The sequence below is a fragment of the Elephas maximus genome, chromosome 17 (assembly GCF_024166365.1).
Source record: "Elephas maximus indicus isolate mEleMax1 chromosome 17, mEleMax1 primary haplotype, whole genome shotgun sequence".
NCBI lineage: Eukaryota > Metazoa > Chordata > Mammalia > Proboscidea > Elephantidae > Elephas > Elephas maximus.
In genome coordinates this window covers 49,215,360-49,243,185 of record NC_064835.1, presented here as the reverse complement: position 1 = coordinate 49,243,185, position 27,826 = coordinate 49,215,360, and the positions used below count along the sequence as shown (strand labels likewise).

The 27,826-nt window shown below is 45.2% G+C and overlaps 1 protein-coding gene across 4 annotated transcripts in view; it reads left to right on the top strand.

Annotated features, from left to right (window-relative positions):
- ELMOD3 (ELMO domain containing 3) overlaps positions 1 to 26,909 on the top strand; it is a 35,384-nt gene extending 8,475 nt beyond the window's left edge. For all 4 annotated transcript variants that reach the window (XM_049856633.1, XM_049856631.1, XM_049856634.1 and 1 more), the window contains 8 exons: positions 4,831 to 4,899; positions 5,899 to 5,990; positions 7,426 to 7,549; positions 7,833 to 7,955; positions 11,453 to 11,583; positions 24,122 to 24,198; positions 24,509 to 24,636; positions 25,643 to 26,909. In XM_049856633.1, the coding sequence (XP_049712590.1) occupies positions 4,831 to 4,899; positions 5,899 to 5,990; positions 7,426 to 7,549; positions 7,833 to 7,955; positions 11,453 to 11,583; positions 24,122 to 24,198; positions 24,509 to 24,636; positions 25,643 to 25,845 (947 nt within the window). In that variant the 3' untranslated portion in view covers positions 25,846 to 26,909. The remainder of the gene's footprint in view (positions 1 to 4,830; positions 4,900 to 5,898; positions 5,991 to 7,425; positions 7,550 to 7,832; positions 7,956 to 11,452; positions 11,584 to 24,121; positions 24,199 to 24,508; positions 24,637 to 25,642) is intronic.
- The last annotated feature ends 917 nt before the right edge of the window (positions 26,910 to 27,826 follow it).

Sequence of the window (27,826 nt, the reverse complement as noted above, 5' to 3'; positions counted from 1 at the left end):
CCAAACGCCCACCCTTGCTCTGCTGACCTTCGAAGCATTCAGTTTATCCCGGAAACTTCTTTGCTTTTGGTCCAGTCCAGTTGAGCTGTCCTTCCCTATATTGAGTATTGTCCTTCCCTTCACCTAAAGTAGTTCTTGTTTACTATCTAATCAGTAAATAACCCTCTCCCACCCTCCCTCCCTCCCCCTTCTCATAACCACAAAAGAATGTGTTCTTCTCAGTTTAAACTATTTCTCAAGATCTTATAATAGTGGTCTTATACAATATTTGTCCTTTTGCATCTGACTAATTTCACTCAGCATAATGCCTTCCAGGTTCCTCCATGTTATGAAACGTTTCACAGATTCCTCACTGTTCTTTATCAATGCATAGTATTCCATTGTATGAATATACCGTAATTTATTTATCCATTCATCCGTTGATGGACACCTTGGTTGCTTCCAGCTTTTGGCTATTGTAAACAGTGCTGCAGTAAACATGGGTGTGCATATATCTGTTCATGTAAAGGCTCTTATTTCTCTAGGATATATCCCGAGGAGTGGGATTTCTGGGTTGTATGGTAGTTCTATTTCTAACTTTTTAAGGAAATGCCAGATCACCTTCCAGAGTGGTTGTACCATTTGACATTCCCACCAGCAGTGTATAAGAGTTCCAATCTCTCCGCAGCCTCTCCAACATTTATTATTTTGTGTTTTTTGGATTAATGCCAGCCTCGTTGGAGTGAGATGGAATCTAATCGTAATTTTAATTTGCATTTCTCTAATGGCTAATGATCGAGAGCATTTTCTCACATATCTGTTAGCCCCCTGAATATCTTCTTTAGTGAAGTGCGTGTTCATATCCTTTGCCCAATTTTTAATTGGGTTGTTTGTCTTTTTGTGGTTGAGTTTTAACAGAATCATATAGATTTTAGAAATCAGGCGCTGGTCAGAGATGTCGTAGCTGAAACTTTTTTCCCAGTCTGTAGGTGGTCTTTTTACTCTTTTGGTGAAGTCTTTAGATGAGCATAGGTGTTTGATTTTTAGGAGCTCCCAGTTATCTGGTTTCTCTTCGTCATTTTTAGTAATGTTTTGTATTCTGTTTATGCCTTGTATTAGGGCTCCTAATGTTGTCCCTATTTTTTGTTCCATGATTTTTATCGTTTTAGTCTTTATGTTTAGGTCTTTGATCCACTTGGAGTTAGTTTTTGTGCATGGTGTGAGGTATGGGTCCTGTTTCATTTTTTTGCAAATGGATATCCAGTTATGCCAGCACCATTTGTTAAAAAGTCTATCTTTTCCCCAATTAACTGACACTGGTCCTTTGTCAAATATCAGCTGCTCATACGTGGATGGATTTATATCTGGGTTCTCAATTCTGTTCCATTGGTCTATGTGCCTGTTGTTGTACCAGTACCAGGCTGTTTTGACTATTGTGGCTGTGTAATATGTTCTAAAATCAGGTAGAATGAGGCCTCCCACTTTCTTCTTCTTTTTCAGTAATGCTTTTACTTATCCAGGGCTTCTTTCCCTTCCATATGAAGTTGGTGATTTGTTTCTCCATCACATTAAAAAATGTCGTTGGAATTTGGATCGGAATTGCATTGTATATATAGATGGCTTTTGGTAGAATAGACATTTTTACTATGTTAAGTCTTCCTATCCATGAGCAAGGTATGTTTTTCCACTTATGTAGGTCCCTTTTAGTTTCTTGCTCTAGTACTTTGTAGTTTTCTTTGTATAGGTCTTTTACATCTTTGGTAAGATTTATTCCTAAGTATTTTATCTTCTTGGGGGCTACTGTGAATGTTATTGATTTGGTGATTTCCTCTTCGGTGTTATTTTTGTTGATGTAGAGGAATCGAAGTGATTTTTGTATGTTTATCTTGTAACCTGAAACTCTGCCAAACTCTTCTATTAGTTTCAGTAGTTTTCTGGAGGATTCCTTAGGGTTTTCTATGTGTAAGATCATGTTATCTGCAAATAGAGATAATTTTACTTCTTCCTTGCTAATCCGGATGCCCTTTATTTCTTTATCCAGCCTAATTGCTCTGGCTAGGACCTCTAGCACAATGTTGAATAAGAGCAGTGATAAAGGGCATCCTTGTCTGGTTCCCGTTCTCAAGGGAAATGCTTTCAGGTTCTCTACATTTAAAATGATGTTGTGTGCCAGATACTTTTAATTGTATGAAACAATAAAAAAAATTTTGTACATTGCTCTCGGCTAATTTAAATTAATAAGAAAACCAGTTGCCGTTGAATTAATTCTGACTCGTGGTGAACCCGTGTGTAAGAGTAGAACTGTGCTCCGTAGTGGTTTCAATGGTTCATTTTTTTGGAAGTAACTCACTAGGCCTTTATTCCAAGGTGCTTCTGGGTGGACTTGAACCTCCAACCTTTCATTTAGCAGCTGAGCTCATTAACCATTTACACTGCCCAAGGACTCCAATTTAAATTAATAGGCAGGCTAAAACAGCAATGTTGTATGCTCATGAGTAAATGGAATAAAGCCCAAATAAAGGAGGCAGTTGAAACATGGATAAAAGATAAAGAATCGTACTAATGTCAGCTGTGTTTGTTATCCTAAAGATTTGTCCTTTCTCCCCATGTTCTGTTGTTGGTCAGGGGAGAATAGTATTACGCCAGGATCCCCATCAGAAGTAGGAGGAGCATCCCTGGTTTCAAGAGGAAGGAAAGAGAAGCTTTTGTACAGTCTGGATGTTTGTGTCCAATTTTTAGGCACCAGATTGATATTGTTAGTTGAGACCTTGTACTTTCTGTTGACCAACCTGCTATGACGTCAAATGCTCATACCTTTATTGCCGAGGCTTCACCTCCTGGCTCACAATCTTTGATCAAGTTGTTTGTAGGTGAAGTGTGAGGGGTTCAAGACTGATCACGTTGCTGAGGATTTGACAGGGTGTAGAAGAGGGTTTTTTTTTTTTCTTTTTTTGTGTTTTAAGTGAAGGTTTACAAATCAAGTCAGTCTCTCATACATAAACTTATACACACCTTGCTATGTACTCCTAGCTACCCTCCCCCTAATGAAATGGCACACTCCTCCTCTCCACCCTGTATTCCCCATGTCCATTCAACTAGCTCCAGTCCCCTTCTGGCTTCTCATCTTGCCTCCAGAGAGGAGTTGCCCACTCACCAAAGTGGGATACAGAACGTTTTGTTAATACATTTTGTTATGCCAGTTGGCCTAGATGTCCCCTGAAACCATGGTCCCCAGGCCCCTGTCCCTGCTACTCTGGCCTTCAAAGCATTTCATTGTATTCAGGAAACTTTTTAGCTTTTGGTTTAGTACAGTTGTGCTGACCTCCTGTCTACTATCTAGTTAGTGAATACCCCTCTCCCTCCCTTCCCACCCTCATAACCATCAAAGAATGTTTTTCTCTGTGTTTAAACTTTTTCTTGAGGTAGATGAGGATTTGAAGAGGGAAAAATCAATAAAGCTGTGTGTAGGGGGTGGTGAAGAGTGAGGGGACCCTTTCCAGCCTCATAATAAGCATTCATTGTTGTTGTTCCACTCTTCTGTTTTTATTCAGCCCCTTTGCCCCTTCTTTTCATCTCCCAAGGGTCCAGCATGTTTTGTTCTTGACCATCCAAAGTCGAGTATTCCGTATTCTGTTGGAGTTGTCTAGTTTGGGGCTGGCAAGATTGAATTTTCTAGAAATCCAATCATTCAGGACCTCTGGCCCCACCTCACCTGCTACAGCTGTCCTTTGCTCTGCTGGACCTGAGCCCATGGTTGTATCAGTAATAACAGCTAACATGTTTTGAACTCTTACCTTTGTGCCACATACTCTTCCAAGTTGTAGAATTACCTCATACTCACAGCTCTCTCATGAGAAATTACAGATGATTAAGTAACTTGCCCAGGGAAATGCTAGTAAGTGGTGGAGATTTAAAATAGAGTGCGGTGGCTCTCGAGAACCTGTCCTGCTGCTTTTCCCCTCTTCTTGTGCTTTCAGTGGCCCTGGGTGGCACAAATGGTTAAGCACTGGGGTGCTAACCAAAAGGTTGGTGGTTCAAGTCTACCCAGCAGCCCCTCAGAAGAAAGGCCTGGTGATCCACTTCTGAAAAACCAGTCACTGAAAACCCTATGGAGCACAATTTTACTCTGACACACATGGGGTCTTCATGAGTCAGAATCTACTTAAGGCAACTGGTTTGGTTTTTGGTATTGTGCTTTCATTCTTTCATTCATCAAACGTTTGCTGAGCGCCTATCACGTGTCAGGCACTGTGCTAGGTTCTGGAGAAGCCTGCCCTCATGTAGCCCACAGACTAGTGGGAGAGACAGTTCCAGCACTGTATGATAAGCACTGGGTATCAGCATCTGTCAGGAGTGGCTCCTAGTCCAGACTGATGAGGTGAAAGACAACATCCAGTGAGGGTGATATCAGAGTTAACTGAGGACTGAGAAGGGGCTACGCCAGCAGGGGTTGGAAGTAAAGGTTAGAGTCCTAGGCTCCTGGCTGGTCAGTAAGGGGAGCGTAGCCTGAGCCAAGGCACCTAAAGTGGGAGGGGGTAGAGCTTGTTGGGAACCTTCAGCAAGGTCTGTAGAGCCCGAGGGCAAAGCTGGGAGGTGAGAAGGATCCAGGTTATAGAGGTACTTAGGTGCTGTGCTAAAGAGTTTTGGCGTTACCTTGAGGGTTATGGAGAATCCCTGGAGGGTCTTGAGAAGGGGTTGACATCAGATTTGCCTTTGGGATAGCTCACTCAGCCAGCTATGTGAAGGGGGATTGGAGAGAGACAAGACAGAAGGCAAGCAGACAAGATTGGGGGCTGCCGCAGTGATCCTGACATACCTAGACCTCAGTGTTTCCTTTTCTCACTGTTGTAGTCATAAGCTCAGAGGTGCTCAGAGCCCAAGAAGAATGGGAAGCCGTGGACAGCATCCAGCCGGAGACAGGTAACTGTAGGCACAGCACGACCTTCACACAGCGCTGCTGGCAGCAATGGCACCATCTTCAGGTGTAAAAAATGGTTCTGCGACTCTGGGATTAGGAGACAGATTTCCAGTGTTGTCATTTTAGCTACATGATGTAAAGTCTCCTTTTCAAATACCAGCATGACATTCTGCTGCAGGGGGAACTAGGAATGAATGCTGTCAGGAGAGGGCCACCATCCTGCCCATCGCCCACCCAGCCCTGGGAGAAGACAGGGAGGACCTGGGTCAGATTCAGCCTCTGCAGAGTGACGAGGGTGGGCAGAGGATGGAAGCAGGCAGCCAGGGCACTGCAGAAGGTAGAGCAGGTTGTTCACTGCACACGGAAGTCCCTGGGGGATGGGGGCTGAAACCATCCGCTGGAAGGCTCTGAGGGCTGGGTAAAAACTGACTTGTGTCTCTTTGTGAGAGAGGTTTGGAAGGAGCTGTAAGAGAAGAGAACTAGGACCCACCCAGCTGGAGCCCCACCTGAGCTCCTGGAGGGATGCTCCATGGGCTTTATCAGCTGTCCCCCCGTATTGCTAACTGATAAGCTAGTTCCCTGTGGGCTACAACAGAGTATGAGGAGGGCTCATATACAGGCATGAGAAGGAGCAAAGTAGAAATTAGGAAAGGCTCCTAAGCTCACTGGTGGCCCGCTCCTAGGTGGGTATCTACTGCAGCCAGGGACTTGCCCCCTCACAGGTGAGTGGAATTTAGGGAGTTCCCTGCAGGGCAGATCTATCCCGACTCACTACAGAGGGCTGCCTAGGAAGCCTGTGAACAGTCTGGTCCCAAAAGGGAATCAGCCCAGCAGATAACGCCAGCCCCTCAAAAGAGGATTGGTTGTGACTGTAGGTATCTAATGTTTGCACTCTGAAGCCAGTGCTTGGATTGGAGGTGACAACCAGAAGTCCCTCTGTAAATGGTGCTGACAGGATGGCTACCGTTATAAATCCTGGAGTGTCTTCTCTTTTGTCACAGGGAGCCGGGCCAGTTCAGACCAGCCTGGGCAGCTAATCTCCTTCAGTGAGGCCCTGTGGCATTTCCAGACTACAGACCTCTCCTCCTTCAAGGTATGGCTGTAGGGAATTGGGGTCTCAAGCAAAGCAGCTTCTTCCCAGGAGCCAGGTTTCCGTTCCACCAGGACAGGGCACTGAGCAGACAAGATGGAAACTTCCAGTCGAGGGCCCTATCTTACCTAAGGCTCTGGGGGCACAGGATCATGGTAGCCAAGGACCCATGCCTCGTGCAGTGCCCTGGAGGCCTCTCTGGGCCTGTACTCATGGAGACCCTGTGGCCCTGTGATACAGGGGCCGTTGTTGCTGTTTCCCTGCTCTTCCCTCTTAGGAATGGAATCAAATGCTAGGTAGTTCCTTGGGGGGAAGCAAGGCATCCTGCCCAGGGAGCTGAATAATTCCTGGCCAGTATAGGAAAACATACCATTCCCTCAGGAACCAGTAGCTATTTGGGAATTTAAGAAATATGTCAGGTTGGAAAAAGAAGGAGTAGTGGGGGGAATACAAGCTGCGGGGCTTTCTGGGGCATCCTGAGTGACCAGTCGTAAGTTTAGGAGAATGTGCTTTCAGATTTTCGGTCTAAAACCAGGCTCAAGAGAGACACTGAAAAAACAGGACTAGGGTTGGATTGAGGGACACAGAGAGCCAGAAGCTGCCAAAATCAGAATATTTTAAGGCTTGTGACAATGGCCCTAAGCCACAAGAAGCTAGCATAACCTGGTTGAGGCAGTGCTGATTGCGGTCCAGACGGAAGGCTCCAGCAACCCCGCAGGCAGAGGCATCAAGCTCCACTAAACTGCCCACCGAACTCCCCTCCCCGCTGGCTCCCTCACCCTGGAAGTTGAGAGGCTGCCTGATTTTGTGACCTACACCCTTTACAGAGAGAGACAGCAGACAAAGGGTAAAAGCAGCCGCTGGGAAACCTGGCTTGGCTCTTGTCTGACCACACAGGCGTTCCCTACAGCTGGGCGTCTCTAGCCTCACCGAACCAGTTGCTGTGGAGTCGGTTCCGACTCATGTGTGTTGGGATAGAACTTCGCTCCACGGGGTTTTCAATGCTGATGTTTTGGAAGTAGATTGGGAGGCCTTTCTTCTTGAGTACATCTGGGTGAACTCGAACTTCCAACCTTCCAGTTAGCTGAGCATGTTAACTGTTTGCACTACCCAGGGACTCCCCTAGCCTCACTGTGAGTCAGGAACAGCTAGTTGTGGGAAAGCTCAAAAGGCTAAATGCAGAGAACTGGCTGATGATGCCTGGACCCGGGGACAGCTCTTTCTGCTTGCAAAGACCCTGTGAGCTGTAAGAGCCTGTCTCCAGAGACTTAGTGTGTGCTCAACACAGCTTCTGCCCCCTTTCCCTGGCCCTGAGGCTAGCCAGTTGGTGAGAACTGCTTCTTTCCACTAGAACTGTCCCTGTGTGTAGGTTCGATGGTAAGTTCATTAAGGTAGGTGAACCCAGCACTGTCTCCATTGCCTCTAACTTCCTCCCCAGAAAAGAATTCAGCCAACCATTCGAAGGACTGGGCTTGCCGCCCTGCGGCACATCCTCTTCGGTCCTCCAAAGCTCCACCAGGGCCTCCATGAAGAAAGGGACCTGGTCCTGACCATTGCCCAGTGTGAGTGCCAGCCCCAACCCAGCACGGGTGCTGCCACAGGGCAGGTGCTGCAGTGTGCTCATGCAGAGAGTACTGTTTGCTCACCCTGATGCTGAGGCTAACCAGGGGTCTTTCATGTATCCTGTTGAGGGGAAAGAGAGTGGGAGCTGAGGGGTCCAATTGTGGGAGAATTGGGTGTCTTGAGCACAGGCCAGATCCATCTTGACTGTACCATCCTCTGAGAAGCATCTAGTCCTCCCCTAAGGGGCAATCTGACCAGGGGTATGGGTGTGTTTTGGGGCAGGTGGCCTGGATAGCCAAGACCCAGTACATGGCCGAATCCTCCAGACCATCTACAGGAAGCTGACCGGCTCCAAGTTTGACTGTGCCCTCCATGGAGACCACTGGGAAGATCTTGGCTTTCAGGGTGAGAGAGAGGAATGGTTCATCTTTTCCTTGGCCCTGATTCTAGAACTAGGCTGAGAAGCCAGCTAGTCCTCTTCCAGTCAGGCCATCACCATGAGATAAGACATCTGGGGGAAAGCATTCCGGGAAGAGGGTGCAGCAAATACAAAGGCCCTGAGGTGGAACATACTTGCTCTGCTTGAGAAATAGCAAGGAGTGTGGCTGAAGTGGAGTAACCGAGAAGAGAGTGATGGGAGAAAAAACCACTTGCGGCCTTGTAAAAAAAAAAAACATTATAAAATGTTTACTCTGAGTGAGCTGGGAAGTCATTGCAGAGGTGTGGTTTGGAATTTTTGTCCCTCTTTTTTTTTTTTAAATACTGGTGAAATTTTTATTTTATTTTTTGAGTAAATCAAAATGATTTCAACTGTTTCTGGATTGTGCTACTTTTTTTGTTCAAAATTATATCAAATTACATTTGTATAGAATAGGAAACTATCTTCTTTTTAAAAACTTAAGCTTTATATAAAGCTTTATAAAAAAAAAAAATTTTTTTTTTTTTTTAAAGCTTTATACCCATCATTAATTGATGGTCTGTTGGTATTGATGTGTTTAAGCCCCTTTATCCTTCCCATCTATAGTAGTCTTAAATATTTCCTCTGTATACATTGACAGTCACATCAGACAATGTTATGATACTTGTTTAGCCATCAAACATAGTTTTAAAAACTCAACAAAAGGGAGGTCTGTTATATTTACCCTTATATACTCTCTGTTGTTCTTTCTTCTTTCTTGATATTCCAAGACTCCTTTCATCATTTCCTTTCCGTTTCAACATCTTTTTTTGTGTAGTAAAACCATGTATATGTATAACATTTGCCAATTCAGCAATATTTACATGTATAATTCAGTGACACTGATTAAGTTCATCATGTTGTGTAGCCATTACCACTATCCTTTTGCAAATTATTCTACCGCTGTTAACAGAAACTGAGTGTCAAGAACAACTTTTAGCCATCCTCATAGGGTAGGTCTGCTAGTGATAAATTATCCTAGTTTTCCTTCATCTGTGAATGTCCTCATTTCCTTTTCGTTCATGAAGGATAGTTTCACTGGATATGAAACTCCAGGTGATATCGCATTTCTTTCAGCCCTGAAAACAATGTTGTGCTACTTCCTTCTGACGTCCATAGGTTTCAGTGAGAAGTCTGCTCTCATTTGAATCATTTCTCCCTTATAGGTGAGGTGTTGTTGCTGTCCCTCTGCTTTCAAGATCTTTTCTTTGTCTTTAGTTTTCAGGAGTTTGACTGTAATGTGTCTTGGCATGCATTTCTTTGGGTTTATTCTGTTTGGGGTTAGCTTAGGTTCTTGAATCTAGGCTTATGTCTTTTGCCAAATTTGGGCAATTTCCAACCATTATTTCCTCAAGTGCTTTTTTTCCAGCCCCACACTCCCTCTCCTCTACTGTGGGACCTGATGACATAAATGGTAGATCTTTTGTTATTATCATGGGGCTGTTTTCCTTGGGGCTCTTTTTGGCTGCTCTCGTTGGCGTTTCTGTATTAGGCAAAAAGTTCAGTCTCTTGTTCCCCCCCACCCCGATCTGTTGTTTAGAGTGGATAATTTCTATTGTTCTGTCTTCAGGTTCACTGATTCTTTCCTCCATTATCTCTGTTCTGCTCTTGAGCCCACCTGGTGAGTTTTACATTTTAATTACTGGATTTTTCAGTTCTAAAGTTTCCAATCAGCTCTTCTTTATATCTTCTCTTTATTTACTGAGACTTTCTACTTATTTGCTGAAACTTTCTATTTTTACATTTGTTTCAATAATTGCTCATTGAAACATTTTTATTTTAGCTGTTATATTTGTCTTCTATTGCTGCCGTAACAAATTATGCCAACCTTGGCAGCTGAAAACCGCACAGATTTATTATTTTACAGTTCTGGGTGTCGTAAGTTCAACACAGGTCTCACTAGGCTAGAGTCAAGGTGTCAGCAGGGTTGCATTCCTTCTGGAGGATGTAGGAGAGAATCTGTTTTCTTGCCTTTTCCAGCTTCTAGAGGCTGCCTGCATCCATGATTTGTGGCCCTTTGCTCTGTCTTCAAAACAAGCAATATAGCCACTTTCTGACCCTGCTTCCATCCTTACAACTCTTTCTCTGACTGTGCTTCTGCCTCCTCCTTTCACTTTTAAGGACTGTTCTGATTACTTTGGGCCCACCTAGTTAATCCAGGATAAGTTCCCTGTCTGCTGACTAGCAACCTTAATTCCTCTTTGCCATTCAGGGTAATGTATTCACAGGTTCTGGGGGGTAGGTTGTGGACATTTTCAAGAGGTTGTTATTTTCCCCACTACAGCAGCTTTAAAATCCTTGTCAGATAATTACAACATCTGTGTTATCTCAGTGTCGGTGTCTGTTGATTGTCTTTTTTCATTCAAATTGAGATTTACCTGGTTCTTGGTGTGACAAGTGATTTTATGTTATATTCTAGACATTTAGCTGTTATGTTATGCATCATGGATCTTATTAAATCTATTTTAACAGGCCTCTGACATCATGCTGGCAAGGAAAGGGGGGTGCTCACCTCATTACTACCAGGTGAAGGTGGAAGTCTAGTACCCCACTTGGCCTCCGGTGATACCACCCTAGCTGGGAGGGGCAGGGGTGCCTTGTCGCTGTTCCCGTATGGCCTCCACTGACATCACAGAGGGTGCAGGGGGTCCTTACCACTGAGGAGGGATGAAAGTCCCAGATCCCCTGAGCCTTCTCTGTCACAACCTTGGTGGAGCTGAGGAGCACCTCATTACAGTTGGGCCAGGATAGAAGCCTGGGCTTCCCATTCAGTCTTTGCTGAGGGAGGCTGGGCATGGGGCCACAGTGTTTTCCATGGTGTTTGGCTGGAGTAGGGTGGATATTGGCAAAAGCTTTCTGTCTTGCCATGCTGCCCCTTTCCTGATCTTTTGGTTAGAGAGAACATGTTTTCCTTGGGGCTCTTTTTGGCTGCTCTCATTGGCATTTCTGTATTAGGCAAAAAGAAGTTCAGAAAACGCATGTCATTTCTCAGGTCCCAAGGTTATTAGCCAGTCTACCTTCTTCTCTCCACCTTTCAGAGTCTTCTCGTTTGTTTTATATATTAATTTCCAGAGTTTTTAGTTGTGCTTAGTGGGAGGGATAGAGAGAAGACCATCTACTTCATCTTGTCCAAGAACCAGAAGTCCAGGATCCATTTTTAAAGAATCACTCTGGCTGGTGTGTGGAGAAATAACTGCAGAGGATCAAGGGCAGCAGCAAGCCAACTTCCAGGTCAACATATGTAGAAGGCTCCCCCAGACCACTGGAGGGCCAGCTTGTTTGGCCCCTTCACCCCTGGTCAGTCACAGGAGTATGGTAGGAAGTGAGCCTGGGCTCCTCATGCCAGAGGCAGCTTCCCAACCAAGCCCTTGAAGCTCCAGGGAGCAGAGACCTCATGAAGTATTACTCACTGTCCCACCCATTTTCCTGGTGGTTTCTGTTACAGGAGCAAATCCAGCCACAGATCTGAGAGGGGCAGGCTTCCTTGCCCTCCTGCACCTGCTGTACCTGGTGATGGACTCGAAGACCTTGCTGATGGCACAGGAGATTTTGCAACTGTCTCGTCACCATATCCAGGTATGGCTTTGTTGGGAAGCCAGAGGAGAGGGCTGTGGAGCTAGGACCTGAGCTGCAGAGCTTTCCTGAGCCAGCCAGGAAGGCCTAACAGGTAGATAGCTCTAATTGCTGAGAGCTCATGGGACAGCTGGATGGCCACTATCAGTCTGACCTGGATTGGAATGTGAGCTCCACCACTCATTAGCTGTGTGTCTCAAGCAAGCTCTTCAACTTTTCAGAGCCTTGGTTTCCTCATCCGTAGAATGGAGATCTAGAAACTTCAGTTGAGTTATTGAGAAAATTAGTTGGGATAATATACAAAACCACTTAGCACAATTGCTGCTCTTAACTCACTCTGCTCCCTGAAGAAGTCCTTTGCACAGTGTTGGTAGTCTCTCCTAATCCAGGGGAGGAGAGTTAGCCTTTATTTGCTCAGAAGGAGAAGATTTACCTTGGGCCAGGTGACACAGATTTACCAACAGGCCAGAGTCTGCCTTCTGTAGCCCTTTTATTTCTGCCTCCAGTCTACTCTCTGGGATTGGATTGGATGGTTTTCCCAGGTGGGAAAACATAGTAGTCCCTCTTGAAAACACATTTAACCTGTTTTCGTGCCATTTGTCTATCCCAGACTCATGGGACCTGAAATTCATTCATTTGCTGAAATCTCTGAACAAATTCAGTATCTCCTGTGCTAGGTACTCGTTCTTGGTACTTGGGATACATCAGTGAATACAACAAAGACCCGTACCTTGTGGAGCTTGCCTTCTGGCAGAGGAGACAAGACAACAAGCATAATAAATAACTGAATTATAGGCTGTGCTAGAAGGTGATAAGCACTAAGGGAAAAGGACAAGTAGGGCAGGGTTAGCAGAACGGGGGCCTGAGGGGGGTTAAATATCACATAGGGCAGTCAGGGTAACTCTTGTGAGAAGGTGAGATTTCAACCAAGCCTTGAAGGAGGTGGAGATATTACCAAGGTGATATCTGGGGAAAGAGCATTCCAGGCAGAGGGAACAACTAAGGCAAAGAGCCAAAGGAAGGAGCATGTCTGGCATGTGCAGAGATGCTGGGGAGCCAGCGGGAGCAGAAGCAGCACGGGAGAGCAGTAAGAGAGGAGGTCATGGAGGTGACGGGGCGTAGAGCCTTGTGGGCCATGGCAAAGGCTTTAGATTTTGGTCTGATTAAATAGAGGAGCCATGGCAGGGTTTTGAAAGCAGAGTGATATGATCTGACTTACATTTTTAAATGGATCATGCCAGCAGCTAGGTTGAGAATAGTCTATAGTGTTGTTGTTGTTAGGTGTCGTTGAGTCAGTTCCGACTCATAGTGACCCTATGTACCACAGAACGAAACACTGCCTGGTCCGGCACCATGCTCACAATCGTTGTTATGCTTAAGCCCATTGTTGCAGCCACTGTGTCAGTCCATCTCACTGAGGGTCTTCCTCTCTTCTGCTGACACTGTACTTTACCAAACATGATGTCCTTCTCCAGGGACTAATCCCTCCTGACAACATGTCCAAATTATGTAAGACGCAGTCTCAGCATCCTTGTTTCTAAGGAGCATCCTGGTTGTACTTCTTCCAAGACAGGTTTGTTCGCTCTTTTAGCAGTCTATGGCATATTCAATATTCTTCGCCAACACCACAATTCAAAGGTGTCAATTCTTCTTTGGTCTTCCGTATTCATTGTTCAGCTTTCACATGCATATGATGTGATTGAAAATACCGTGGCTTGGGTCAGGCGCACCTTAGTCTTCAAGGTGACATCTTTGCTATAGTGAGGACTTTTATAATAATCCAAGTTAGAGCTGATGCTGGTTTGGACCACAGTATTCTCAGAGGAGGTGGTGCAGAGGGGTCAGATTCTGGATTTAGAATCTCGAGCACACAGGCTTAAGAGAAGAGAGCCAGCTTTTTTTCTTGCTGGATTACATGTGGGTTTAAGAAGATGAGAGGAGTCAGTGATGATTTTCAGTGTGAGCAACTGGAAAGATAGTTGCCATTAACCAAAAGGCAAAGACAGAGCAAGTTTAATGGTTCAGTTATGGCATGTAAATTTTGAAAGGTCTGTCAGATCTTGTCTTAGTCTGGGTTCTCTGGAGAAGCAAAACCAGTAATGCGTATAAATATATAGAGAGAGATTTATATTAAGGAAACAGCTCGTGCAGTTGTAGGGGTTGGAACATCCCAAGTCCTTGGATCAGAATAGGGTTCTTTCCCAATTCACGGAGCCACAGAAGCTGGTGAACCCAAGATGAGCAGGTCGGGGAGTAGGACTCTTGCTCGCAGGCCATGAAGATCAATGCATCCCAAGATAGACAGGTAAGCTGCTAGCTCAGGTCCCAAGAACCAGAGGTCAGACAAGAGACAGCTGCTGGATCCAGAACAAGCCAACAACCTTTGCAAGGCGAGCAGGAAAAGGAACTAGAAGGTGGAAGGCAGAGAGGTGAAAGCTGAGGGGGCGGTGAGCTGCCACAGTCCCCACTCCCCTGGTACCACTGAGCAGATTCCATCATGGGGGTGATCACATATCAAATTTCAACAGGGAAGTGATCACAACATTATACAACTGCCAAAACACTGAGAATCATGGCCCAGCCAAGTTGACGCACAATCTTAACCGTCACAGATCTCTAAGTGGAGATGTTGGGTAAGTAATTATAGATGAGTATGGAGTTAAGGAGAAAGGTCTAGACTAGAGATTAAAATTTAGGAATTGTTGGCATAGAGATCAGTGGCTCTAAAGGTGTGGTACCCTGTCCAGCAGAATCAGCATCACCTGGGAACTTGTTAGAAATGAAAACCCTGGAGCCTGCTCCAGGCCTGTTGACTCAGAAATGGCAGGTAGAGCTCAAAAATCTGTATTTTAACAAGGCCTCCAGGGGATTCTGAGAGCCACTGATATAGATTGTAATTTGAAGTCATGACTGGAATAAGATTGCTAAAGCAGTGAGTGTAGATGAAAAGAGGACCAAGGACTGAGTCCTGAGGCCCTGCAACATTAACGGAATGGGGAGAAGAGGAGGAAGGACAGTACGGTAGGAGGAAATCAAGTGTATGGATTTCTAGAAGCCGTGTGAAGAAGTGTAAGGAAGGAATGATCAACAGAGTCTCAAGTGGCAACTGATGATGGGGGATGAAGTCTGATAATCACTGGATCTGTCAGTGAAGGACCTTGATGAGAACATTTTCAGTGGTGTGGTAGAGATAGAACCCCTGATTTAGGTTGGATTTAAGAGGGGATGGGGGGCGGATATCTTAGGCTGGGCTCTCTAGAGGAGCAAAACCAGTGAATTGTATATATATAAATATAGGGAGAGAGATGTATTTCCAACAAGTGACTCACCCAGTTGTGGAGGCTGGCAAGTCCCAAATCCCAGGCATCTCCTGACTCATGTTTGCAGGGGCTGACAAACCCAAAATTGGCAGATCAAGTAGAAGGCTGTTTGCTCATAGGGTTGTGGGAGCTGGTGACTCCCAAGATCTGCAGGTTAGGTGACAGACTGCTGGCTCATGTCAGAGGATGAAGAATCAGATGAAGGGTCCAGAGAACTTTACCAGAGCATCCATATGTATTGAATGCAAACTGGTTTTGAACTATTGACTTTCAACTGATTGACCTTTCAGCTGATTGGCTGCACACATCAGATCACAAAATGGAGGATGATTACATAATATCTGGTAAACCACTGAAAATCATGGCCTAGCCAAGCTGATACATAACCTTAGCCATCACAGGGAAGAATTGGAGATGGTAAGTATAAGCAACTTTCTCAAGGAATTCTGTTGGAAAGGGGACCATAGAAATGGAGCCATAGGTGGCAGGGGAAGTGGGGCCTAGAGAAAGGTATTGTTTGGTAATTTTTATTTTCATGTAACTTCAAATTTACAGAATATTTGTGAGTAGGTGATGTTATCTGATAACATGAATCTAAAATCTGGAGGTTTATAGGGAAGAAGTGGGAGAGGGGTCTGAAAGCATCAGAAGGAAATCTCTCCCACCTCCAAGCCAAGCGATAGGGAGGCTGTGGGAACAGAAAACCACTACCAGGTTTTAGAATAGGCCGAATATTTATAGGGAATTTTGCTGATAATGGCACAATGGAAGTATTTCAAGAGTAGGGGAGCGGTGAAAGATGGGGATAGACTAAGGGCTATGCAGAGCCTTACGGGGGTTAGAGTACAGCAAACTCATTGGGACCTGGAACGAGGGTGGTGGATTACAGTAAATGACATGAGCATATGAAGGACAAAATGAAGTTAGCCCTGATGTAGGAAAATAACGGAGGAGGAGGGGAAGCTGAGCGTTGGAAAGAAGGAAGGGCTGGGTGCTTGGGACCCCCGTCTTCAGCCCTGACACCTTCTTGGAAAGGCGTGGTCTTTGTCCAGTGTGCTGGTTCACTTCTTTAATTTTGAAATTATTTTAGACTTAAAAAGAAAGTTGCAAAGTTTATAAAAAGTTCCCATATACCCTTCACCCAGCTTTTCCTAATGCTGACATCTTGCATAGTACAGTTATCAAAACTAAGAAATTAACATCGATACCATACTGTGAATTAAACTGCAGATTTTATTCAGATTATACCAGTTTTTTTTTTTTTTTTATTGTTCTTTTTCTGTTCCAGGATCCCACATTACATTTAATTGTTAATGTTGCCTTAGTCTGTTCCAAAATGTTACAGTTCCACAGTTTTTCCTTGTGTTTCATGACCTTGATACATTTGCGTGTGTGCACTTCAGGTGAAAGTTTACAGCTCAAGTTAATTTCTCATACAAAAATTTATACACATATTGTTATGTGACATTAGTTGCAATCCCTGTAACAGCACACTTCACCTTTCCACCCCAGGTTTCTTGTGTCCATTCAATCAGTTTCCCTTCCTGCCTTCTCACAGGAGTTGTCCATTTGGTCTCCTGTATCTGCTTGAACTAAGAAGCACACTCTTCACGAGTATTATTTTATGTTTTATAGTCCAGTCTAATCTTTGCCTGAAGAGTGGGCTTCAGGAATAGTTTTAGTTCTGGGTTAAGGGAGAGTCTGGGGGCCATGGTTTTGGGGATTCCTCCAATCTCATTCAGACCATTAAGTCTGGTCTTTTTACGTAAATTTGAGTTCTGCTCTGCACTTTTCTCCCGCTTCATCAGGGACTCTCTGTTGTGTTCCCTGTCAGGGCAGTCATTGATGGTAGCCAGGTACCATCTAGTTCTTCTGGTCTCAGGCTGATAGAGTCTGTAGTTTATGTGGCCCTTTTGTCTCTTGAGCTAATATTTTCCTTGTGTTTTTGGTGTTCCTCATTCTCCTTTGCTCCAAGTGGATTGGGACCAACTGATACCTCTTAGATGTCTGCTTTTAAAACCCAGACACTACTCACCAAAGTGGGATGCCAAACATTTTCTTAATAAACTTTGTTATGCCAGTTGACCTAGATGTCCCTGGAAACCATAGTCCCCAGACCCCAGACTCAGCTACTCTGTCTTTCAAAGTGTTTGGTAGTGTTCAGGAAACTTCTAAGCTTTTGCTTCAGTCCAGTTGTGCTGACTTCCCCTGTAATGTGTGTTGTCCTTTCCTTCACCTAAGGTGATTCTTGTCTACTGTCCAGTTAGTTAATACCCCTCTCCCTCCCTCCCCACCCTCATAACTATCAAAGATTTTTTTTTTTCTGTATTTAAACCTTTTCTTGAGTTCTTATAATAGTGGTCTCATACAACATTTGTCCTTTTGCAGCTGACTAATTTCACTCAGCATAATGTCCTCCAGATTCATCCATGTTGTAAGATGTTTGGCGGATTCGTCATTGATCTTTATCATTGTGTAGTATTCCATTGTGTGTGTGTGTACCATAATTTGTTTATGCATTCATCTGTTGATGGGCACCTAGGATGTTTCCATCTTTTTGCTATTGTGAGTAGTGCTGCAGTGAACATAGGTGCACATATGTCTATTTGTGTGACAGCTCTTATTTCTCTAGGAAATATTCCAAGGAGTGGGATTGCTGGATTGTATGGAACTTTTATTTCTAGCTTTTTAAGGAAGTCCCAAATCGATTTCCAAAGTGATTATACCATTTTACATTCCCACCAGCAATGCATAAGAATTCCAGTCTCTCCACAATCTCTCCAACATTTATTATTATTTTGTGTTTTTTGCATTAGTGCCAGCCTTGTTGGGGTGAGGTGGTGTCTCTTTATAGTTTTAATTTTCACTACTCTAATGGCTAGTGACTGTGGGCATTTCCTCATGTATCTATTAGCCGCCTGAATGTCTTCTTTGGTGTAGTGTCTGTTCATATCTGTCTTAGTTATCTAGTGCTGTTGTAACAGAAATACCACAAGTGGATGGCTTTAACAGAGATAAACTTATTCTCTCACAGTCGAGTAGGCTACAAGTCCAAATTCAGAGCATCAGCTCCAGGAGAAGGCTATCTTGGCTCTGGAGGAAGATCCGTGTCATCAATTTTCCCTTGGCCTGGGAGCATCTCAGCACAGGAATCTCGAGTCCAAAGAATGCGTTCTGCTCCCGGCACTGCTTTCTTGGTGGTATGAGGTCCCTGTGTCTCTCTGCTCACTTCTTTCTTTTATATCTCAAAAGAGGCTGGTTTAAGACACTACCTAATCTTGTAGACCTCATCAGTACAACTGCCGCTAATCCATCTTATTACATCATAGTGATAGGATTTACAACATAGAGGAAAATCACATAAAATGGTGGACAGTCACACAATACTGAGAATCATGGCCCAGCTAAGTTGACAGATATTTTGGGGGGACACAATTCAATTCATGACCATATCCTTTGCCCATTTTTTAATTGGGTTATTTGTCTTTTTGTTGTTGAGGTTTTGCAGTACCTTGTAGGTTTTAGAAATTAGACCCTGATCAGATATGTCGTAGCCAAAAATCTTTTGCCAATCTGTAGGTTCTCTTTTTACTCTTTTGAAGTCTTTTGATGAGCATAAGTGTTTTATTTTTAGGAGCGCCCACTTATCTAGCTTCTCTTCGCATGTATGTGCATTGTTAGTTATGGTTTATATTCTGTTAGGGCTCCTAGTGTTGTCCCTATTTTTTCTTCCATGATCTTTATCATTTTAGATTTTATATTTAGGTCTTTCATCCATTTTGAGTTAGTTTTTGTGCCTGGTGTGTGGTATGAGTCTTGTTTCATTTTTTTGCAGATGGAAACCTTGACACATTAGACAGGTACTGGTCAGTTATTTTTAGAATGTTCCTCAATGTGGGTTTGTCTGATGTTTTTTCAAGATTAGATTGAGGCTATACATTTTTAGCATGAACCCCAGAGTTCAATGATGTGCATCTTCTCAGTGCCTTATATCAAGAGCGCATGATGTCAGTGTGTGTTATTACTGGTGATGCTACGTAGCCTTGATCACTTGGTTAAAGTGGTCTCGGCTGGGTTTCTTCACTTTAATGTTACTATTTTTCCCTTTATACTGAATAATTAACATGGGGAATATACTTGGAGACTATGTACATATCCTGTTTCTCCTCAAACTTTTTCCTGTCAATTTCAGCATCGATTGGTGGATCTTTCCCATAGTAATTATTACTGTGGTGTTCTAATGGTGATTTTCTATTTCCATCGTTCCTTCTACATTTATTAATTTAAATTTTTCTGTAAGAAAGAATTGTCTCTGCTTCCCCATTTATTTATTTCCTTAATCATTTTTTATATCAATGTGGACCCATGGATGTTTATTTTATTCTATGGGTCATAACCCAATACTGCCATTATTCTGTTGCTCAAATTGTTCCAGCTTTGACCATTAGGATCTCTTTCAGATTGGCACCTCAAGATGCTCCAGGCTCATGTTACATTTTCCCTGTCCCAGCGCTGGCATCAGCCACTTCTCCAAGGAGCTTTAATTAAAGAATGGTATTTAGAAACCAAGATCTGAGGGCTAGGTGTACTCATTGCTCTCGGAATCTTACTGCATCTAGGTCCTCTCAGTAGACAGAGCTTGGAAGTGTATGTGTGTATCACTGGCTCACTCTTGATCTCTAATAAGATCCTCACTGGTGAGGAGACAAGGCCGGGCCCCAGTGGCACTTCACAGAGAACTGGAAGGTGGCTGTGTTTTCATACTTCCTGAGGGAGAACAGCAGAGAATGAGGGGCTGCAAGGTTAGACCAACAGCATTTTAGTCAGATCATTTTATCTTACAGGTCTGGCTGGAGTCAGGCAGGACCTAGTTGCAAAAACACACTTGCAATAGCAGTGTGTGTTGTTGGTCAAACGTACTCAACTCTCAGAACCTCAGATCCTTCATTTGTAACATGGAAAAATAATTAGAACCTTGTAAAGTTGTTCTGAGTTGGAGATAAACTATGTAAAGTGCCAGGCATATTAGGCATTCAGTGAGAGTTAGTTATCAAGGTAACATCTTATGTTTCTGTAAGTCAGTTGACTACATATCAGCCCATATACATACAGCTATTAGTAAGGTGACTCACTTCTCGAATCCAAAACTTTCTGAATGCAAAACAATTAATCATACGAAAAACCAAATCAAACCCATTGCCATCAAGTCAGTTCCAACTCATAGCAACCCTAAAGGACAGCGTAGAATTGCCCCATAGGGTTTCCAGGGAGCACCTGGTGGATTTGAACTGCTGACCTTTTGGTTAGCAGACGTAGCTCTTAACCACTACTCCACCAGGGTTTCTAGTAATCGTACAGCTCATGTCATTTCTGGCTTTGACTGAATATCTCTGTATCTTCTTGGGGAAGAAATACTCCTTAATCTGAAGGCTTCACACATGGCTGTGTATTCAGGACACAGTGGAGGGAGTGAAAGCTGGACTTTTGGTGCTGAGATCCCACAAGTTGAAAATGTGGGCACATGCTGTGGCTCTTCATATTTGAGAAATGTAATGTCTAGGTCAAGTGTGAGAACTGCGCAAGTTGGCTTGTGAAATGATATGGTCTCTTGCAGAGATACTGCTTTGTTATAAGAGAGGCCCAAAGTTGAAGAGTATCTTACCAGTCAGTAGACTAGCACCTTCCTTTCAGAGACAGGAAAGGGGGAAATGGCTTACCCAAGCTCACACAGTTAATGAATATTTCCTGTAAAACATCCCTGACCTTGGCATTCCCTTTTTTGTGGCTTATGAAGGCTCTCTTGTGACACTTTCCTACAGAAATGTGAAGCCAGGGTAGGGGTGCAGTACAGTGTGGCCCTTCTCGACATGGTCTTATAACTCCCACCCAAGTGATTGGGCAAGACTGTACAAATAGGATAATTGTGGCCCACCAAGGGAATTGGTCGGTTTTGCCATCTCACTGGGCTTAAAGTGGGCCATCCTAGAGGCAAAAAAGAGAGGATCTCACCACCACCAAGGAAGAACAGCCAGGCACATAGCTCGTCCTTTGGACCCGGGGTCCCTGTGCTGAAAAGCTCCTCAAACCAGAAGGCTGAGAAAGAGAGAGAGCAAGAGAGCTACAACACTGAAGACAGTGAGAAGCGGAGGCAGAGAGACAGCAGCAGGAGATGGCATGGTGTGCTTCCCAGACCACTGAACAAGAAAGCTAAGTGCCTTTGGGCATGAGGCTTACTGGCAGAGCTGGGTGCCTCCAGGCACTTGGTGGAGCTAAGTTTGCCAACCAGTGGAGCCAGAGCTGAGTGCCTTCAGGCTGAGATTTACTGGTAGAGTGGGGTGCCTCAGGGCACTTATCAGCAGAGCCAAAAGAACTTTGTAACATTTGCCCAAGCGGGGCAGAGACCAAGGGCCAGAGAGAGGCGTGCCTGCGAGCAGGGCTGGAAAGAGGCTGTCGTAATGGATGAACTGTATCCTGAGTGTTCCTGAACCTGACTTGTAACCTTACTTCCCTAATAAACTCCATAATTATGAGTGTTGCCTGTGAGTTCTGTGTGGCCATTGAAATGAATTACTGAACCCATCAGAGAAGTATAGAGTGCCTTGGGAGGGATGGTTGGTGTCAAAATTGGTAAAGATGGCCAAGAGAGGAGGCATGCCTGACCTCCGCCTCATAGGAATCAGCCTTGGGCTGTTGATCTTGATTCTCCTTTCCCTTCGTGAACTTAGAGGAGGTCAGATGCCTCTGCCATGACATTTTATAAGAGGGTTATTGCCAATTCAATCCCTCATTTTTTCAAGGAAGAGCTCAAATGTGGTAAGGGAGCGAACCATTCAGATATCTGAGGGAACAGCAAGATGAGAGAGTAAGTACTAGATACTTTGATCTTTAGGAACCCAGACTCATCACTTTAACCAATCTGTTTCCTATTCCTTCACCTGCTGGCCTTTGAGGGATTTATCTTTACCCTACAATGTATACGTCAGACAATAAGAAGGAATAGCAGCTGAATACAATAAGATAAAAGGCTGGTGTAGGTACCAGGAAGCTAGATTCCAGTTCCATCTGCAGTATTATTGTTTAGCTATGATTTGGGGCAAGTCACTCAACCTCTCTGGGCCTCAGTTTTCTCATCTATGAAATGAGGCGTTTGGCCTAATAATTCCATGGTCCCTTCCAGCTTTATTTTATAATTCCTTAAACTATGAATAATTTCAAGATTTTAAAATAAAATGATGTCAAATCCTTATGAGTCTTGAAAATGCAGATTGTTCCAGGGAACAGTCTGTGAAATCAGAAGAGCAGTTAGAGGACACAGCCCTGCCAGCAACCAGCCCTGTACTCTGCCCAGGAGACAGCTAAAGACTTGGTTGTTGATGTTGTTAGGTGCCATTGAGTTGATTTCAACTCACAGCGACCCCCATGTGACAGAGCAGAACTGCCCCATAGGATTTTCTTGGCTATAATCTTTACGGGAGAGGATAGCCAAGTCTTTCTCCCACAGGGCTGCTGGTTGGGTTCAAACCACCAACCTTTCAGTTAGCAGCCGAGCAGTGGTACATCCTGCTAAAGGGGAATTGGCCAAAAATGGAAGTGCTGTTGGGGCCCAGGTCTCCCATGAGTTCCAGCAGTGTGGAAGCCTTAGACCCCTGGCCAGCCACCGTACAGTCAAAGTGAGGGACATAGGGCATGCGGGCCAGTGGCTGGCAGGAAAGGAAGCACCTGTGATAAAGCTCGTTTGTATATAACAACTCATGTAGCTTTCCATGCCGTTTTCCATCCCTGATTTCATTCCATCAGTGCTGCAGGAAGGACAGAGGTGATCCGTGTACATCTCTGCCTTACTGCAAAGGAATGTGAGCATCAGAGAGAGAAAGTGTTTTTGCCCAAAGCCGGGTAGCTAGTAATGGTGGCACTGGGCCTGGAGCCCACATCTTCTGCCAGCCAGCCTGGCCATGGGTTCCTACAGCAGACAGGCTCAGCCACAGCACACTTCAGGGTCAAAACTTTAAAACGCATGTGCCCAGGCCTCCCGCCAGAACTACTGAGTTGGAATCTTCAGGGGCGAGGCCATGTGAGCAGCAGCCACAAATGATGACCTGGTCGTCCTAGTTCAGTCCTGAAATATGTGGAGGCCCAAACATGAGACATGAAGAGAAATGGAGTCTTCAGTGGAAATGCAGAAATTCCCAGGCATGATTTCCTCTGCTGTCTTTTAGTCAGTTCCCTAAATACGGCCTCTGTGCAGCATTTCAGCTTTAGGGTTTTAGTATTCTAAGGGGATTGCTGGAGGAAAGGAGATACATTAGATCTAAATTCCTATTTTTCACTGATTTTTAATGGAGTTATACGAATGTTCTCGAGTGTGGGTGAACACTAGGTTTAGATCCGCCATTGGTTATGCTCGCTACCATATTCTTGTTCCCATATTTCTTTTTAGACTGAAAAATTCAAGGGAAGGGGCTGACATTATGTAAGATTATATGATAATTAAGTAGGCAGTACGGATTTACACATGAAGGAATAAATGCACTGCTACTAACCTCGGCTACCCATGTTATGGCAAGGGTAATAATTATAAACGTGTTAGCACCGCCATAGGCCAGGTGCTGTGCTTAGTATTTTGCTTATATGACCTTAATTAATCTTCAGAGCAACTCTGTGAGGTAGGACATAGAATAATAGGAAATGTAAACTGTAGGTATTATTATTTATTTATATTTTTATTAATATAAATTTATATATTTAAATATTATAAATATAAAAAATTATTATTTATAACCTATCTCAAAGTTTTTGTAATGACAGTGCCTTGACTGCACCCCACACAGCACTTTTATCGAGGACCCCAAGACCCTCTTGTATCCATCCTCATCCCAGGAGGTGGGGCTGCTGAAGGCCAAGTTGAGCTCATGGTGGGCTGGCAAAGAGGCTAGAGAACTAGCACAGGGTTACACACACCAGCTTTGGTGCACATTAACATCAGTTGGAATCCTGGTTCTGACACCTTAGGAAAGTTATCTAAGGTTGCTGAACCTGTTTCCTCATCTGTCAGATGGGAAGATTCTTGGGAAAATTAAGTGTAAGCACTCAGTAATATCCGCTGCTGCTTCTGGTGCTATGATTGCCATTAAAGTCCATGGGCCACCCTAGGCTGTCCGTGATGGTAAACACACATGCCAAGAGCTGGGGTTGCCACTGACCCGGTGCCCTCTCCATTCCAGCAATTCCCCTTCTGTCTGATGTCAGTGAATATCACCCGCATCGTAATCCAAGCCTTAAGGGAGGAATGTCTCACCAGGTGAGTCCCCACACTGCTTACCCCCCACCAGCTGATTGGAGTGGCCCAGCAGAGCCTCACTCAACTCCCACCTGCCTCGCTCTCCCCTGCTCTCTCCCTCACCCACTGGCTCCTGGAGGCCCTGGACAAGTCCACATGTACCCATCTCCCCTGCCATCTCTCTTCCCCAACTCTGATGTAGAGGCCGCCAGGACACTGTTGGGGCATCCAGTGTCTGTGCTGGCTCAGGCCCATTCTCCTGGGAAGGGTGGGAGGGCACCAGGTGTCAGCTTTGTCCATTCATGAGCAAATCCTCTCCCTTGTCCTATAGGGAGTGTAATCGGCAGCAAAAGGTAATCCCAGTGGTGAACAGCTTCTATGCCGCCACCTTCCTCCGCCTTGCCCATGTCTGGAGGACACAGCAGAAAACTATCTCGGACTCAGGCTTCGTCCTCAAAGGTATGAACTTCCTCCTGGGAGGCCTAGGCTCCTGAACTGGTGTCCCCAGGTTCAGGGACCCAGGACTGGTAGTTAAGACTGGTTTGGGGTGCAGTTCCCATCCCTACAGGCTCCATTCATGCTTTTTCAAATCCTGGCTTCCTGGTCCTTCTCCTTTCTCTGCCACCACTTTCCCCTCTTTGTAGCCTTGTACCCATGATGATCATATTTTCTGCACCAAAATTGGAAGCCAGGCGTCTTAGTCATCTAGTGCTGCTGTAACAGGAATACCACAAGTGGATGGCTTTAACAAAGAGAAATTTATTTTCTCACAGTCTAGTAGGCTACAAATCCAATTGTAGGGCATCACCTCAAGGGGAAATCTTTCTCTCTTTGTTGGCTCTGGAGGAAAGTCCTTGTCATCTATCTCCCCTTGGTCTGGGAGCTTCTCAGTGCAGGAACCTCTGGTCCAAAGGATGCGCTCTGCTCCAGGCGCTGCATTCTTGGTGGTATGAGGTCCCCCTGTCTCTCTGATTGTTTCTCTCTTTTATATCTCAAAAGAGACAGGCTCAAGACACAATCTAATCTTGTAGATTGAGTCCTTCCTCATTAACATAACTGTCACCTGTCCCACCTCATTAACATCATAGAGGTAGGATTTACAGCACATAGGAAAATCACATCAGATGACAAAATGGTGGACAACCACACAATACTGGGAATAATGGCCTAGCCAAATTGATCCCATATTTTTGGGGGACACAATTCAATCCATGACACTAGGGTGTAACAGTTAGACTAACTATTCAAAACTGAGATTGTCCTGGACAAGGTAGAATGTGTGAGCCCTGTGGCTATATCTGGTTCCTAGGTCTCCCCATCTGGTCATCTCCCCATCTTAGAAGACTCATCTTTCTCTCCATAGCATCTGGATTAGGGGTGCTCATTAGAGTGTCTAGCCTTGAGATCATGTTGTACAGTCCACAGACTCCTCATGCCTTTTGTTCCCCAATCCTCTCTATTCCAGACTTGGAAGTGTTGGCCAAGAAGAGCCCAAGACGGCTACTTAAGACCCTGGAGATCTACTTGGCTAGGGTGTCAAAGGGACAGGCCTCCTTGTTGGGAGCACCGAAGTGCTATGGGCCCCAAGCCCCTCACTCCAAGGATCTCACCTTCACAGGTGTGTGCGACCTGCCACTGCACTCATCCGAAGGCGCATGGCCAATCTGACCAAGCCCAGAGGCTGACTGATGGAAAGACTTAAAGGGGACCATAGCAGCCTTCTGAGGGTCCACAGCAGGCTGTGTCAGGGCCACCCTGGCTGGCTCAACACCTTTCTCTCTCAGCAGGTGGCATAGGAAGCTCCTGGGCCTGGTTGAGGAGAGCCAAGGACCCTTACCAACATAAGACATTAGACAGGTTAAACTTGACTCTCTCACTCCCTACAGACCTGTCTCCAGAGCAAGGAGAATTTTGCCTTAATCTTAATTGGACTGGTTTACAGGGTTGGGTCCTAGGTCATCTCACCAGAAAAACCCCATCAGGATGTTCCACATATCCCCATGTTGAAGGATATCCTCAGTAGAGAAAACCAGAATTCTGACTCCCTGAGCAACAGGGCTTTCTGACCCCGTGTCTATAAGCCTGGGAAACTGTAGTTAGAGTGCAAGAGAGAAGATAGCAGTGGCAGCAGCCAGCAGGGGGCAGCATGAACCAGCGTGAGCTGCCAGAGACCTCAGCCCACCAGACTTTCCTCTCCTCCACCTGGCCAGTCTCAGGACCCCCTCTGGGGTTCTGGCCACTCACCCCACCCCCTTCTCTCCCTCGCCCCGCCCCCCACTGTTTATGATATGGGAACAGACATTCAGCTAGGTCTCTCCCATTGCTGCCCTCAAACTAGGGCTTCCTCACCCAGGGAGGCTCTTCAGTTCACTGGGGGTGGTTTTTTGGCCTTGAGGGAAGGAGGTCATACACCAGCAGTTCTCAAATAAAGATGGTGTTCTAGTTTAAGTGTCTGTTCCCTGCACTCTGTGCTTTACTTTCAGAGCACCACTGGCCTCCCTCCCCCGACCAGCCCCTGGGCAGTCTCTGCTTTTATTAAAGAGGAGTTACAGGGGCTAGGCTGCTTTCCTGTCCTTTGTTCTCCCTTAAGTAGTGCCATGGGAGACCACTGTCTAGTCCTGCAAGGCTACCCAGGTCTGACCCACTGGAATTGGAGCCCACCATAGAGGTGGGACGGCAGATGGACGCTCCAGGTGGAAGGGAAGTTCCCTGGCTGCTGTCAGCAGGATGTTCAAGGGTAGGGTGGTCACAGTCCCTGCTGTTCACTGTGCCATCTTGCCTGACCTGAACTAATCCTTTGTTCCCCTTCCTCCAAACTGGGTCCTTAGCTAACTAGCCATGATGGCAGGGAAATTAGTTGCTTGGGTGGGGGTTAGAGTTTTGTTTTCCAATTGCCCTTGAGTCGATTCTGACTCCTGGCGAACATGTGTGTTAGAGTAGGACTGTGCTCCATAGGGTTTTCAATGGCCGGTTTTTCAGGAGATTGCCAGGCCTTTCATGCACGGTGCTTATGGGTGGACTCGAACCACCAGCCTTTCTATTAGGAGCCGAGGACCTTAACCATTTGTACCAGGGGCTCCAGGGGTTGGAATGCAGATGAGAAAAACTGCAGCCAAGCCTCTGTTTTTGAGTGTCAGGTACAATGGTTCCTTTCCTTCTTATTCCATTTTCTTGCTCTGAGACCAGAAGGCTAACTCAGCAGCCCCACCTGTGAATGCTCAGTGACCAGGCACATCCCAGGAGGTCCACTCAGTCGTGGGAGCCTCTATGGAGGGGAGGCCAGCGCCCATCTGCAGTAGTCTTTCTTCCCCCTTCACTCGCTGTGCGACGCGCTCCATATAACAGCATTCACAGCTTTATATGTTAGGATGTTAGCAGTATGTAATCCAGAAAGTTTTAAATTGGGGTTCTTTTGATGGACCGGTTGTCGGGGGGGAGGGGTTCTGAGCCCACTGAAAGTAGATGTGAACATCTTAATACGCGCATTTTTCTTAAGGGCCTATGTTGCTCAATCCTAAAAATATTGTCAGAACCGCTGATTTACTGCAGCCTTTATTCTCCGCCCTTTTAAAACTCATCCACGGCACATGCTCTTCACATAATGTCAGGTGCAGGGTCCAGAGGTTTCTGTGCTGGGGCAGGGACGAGC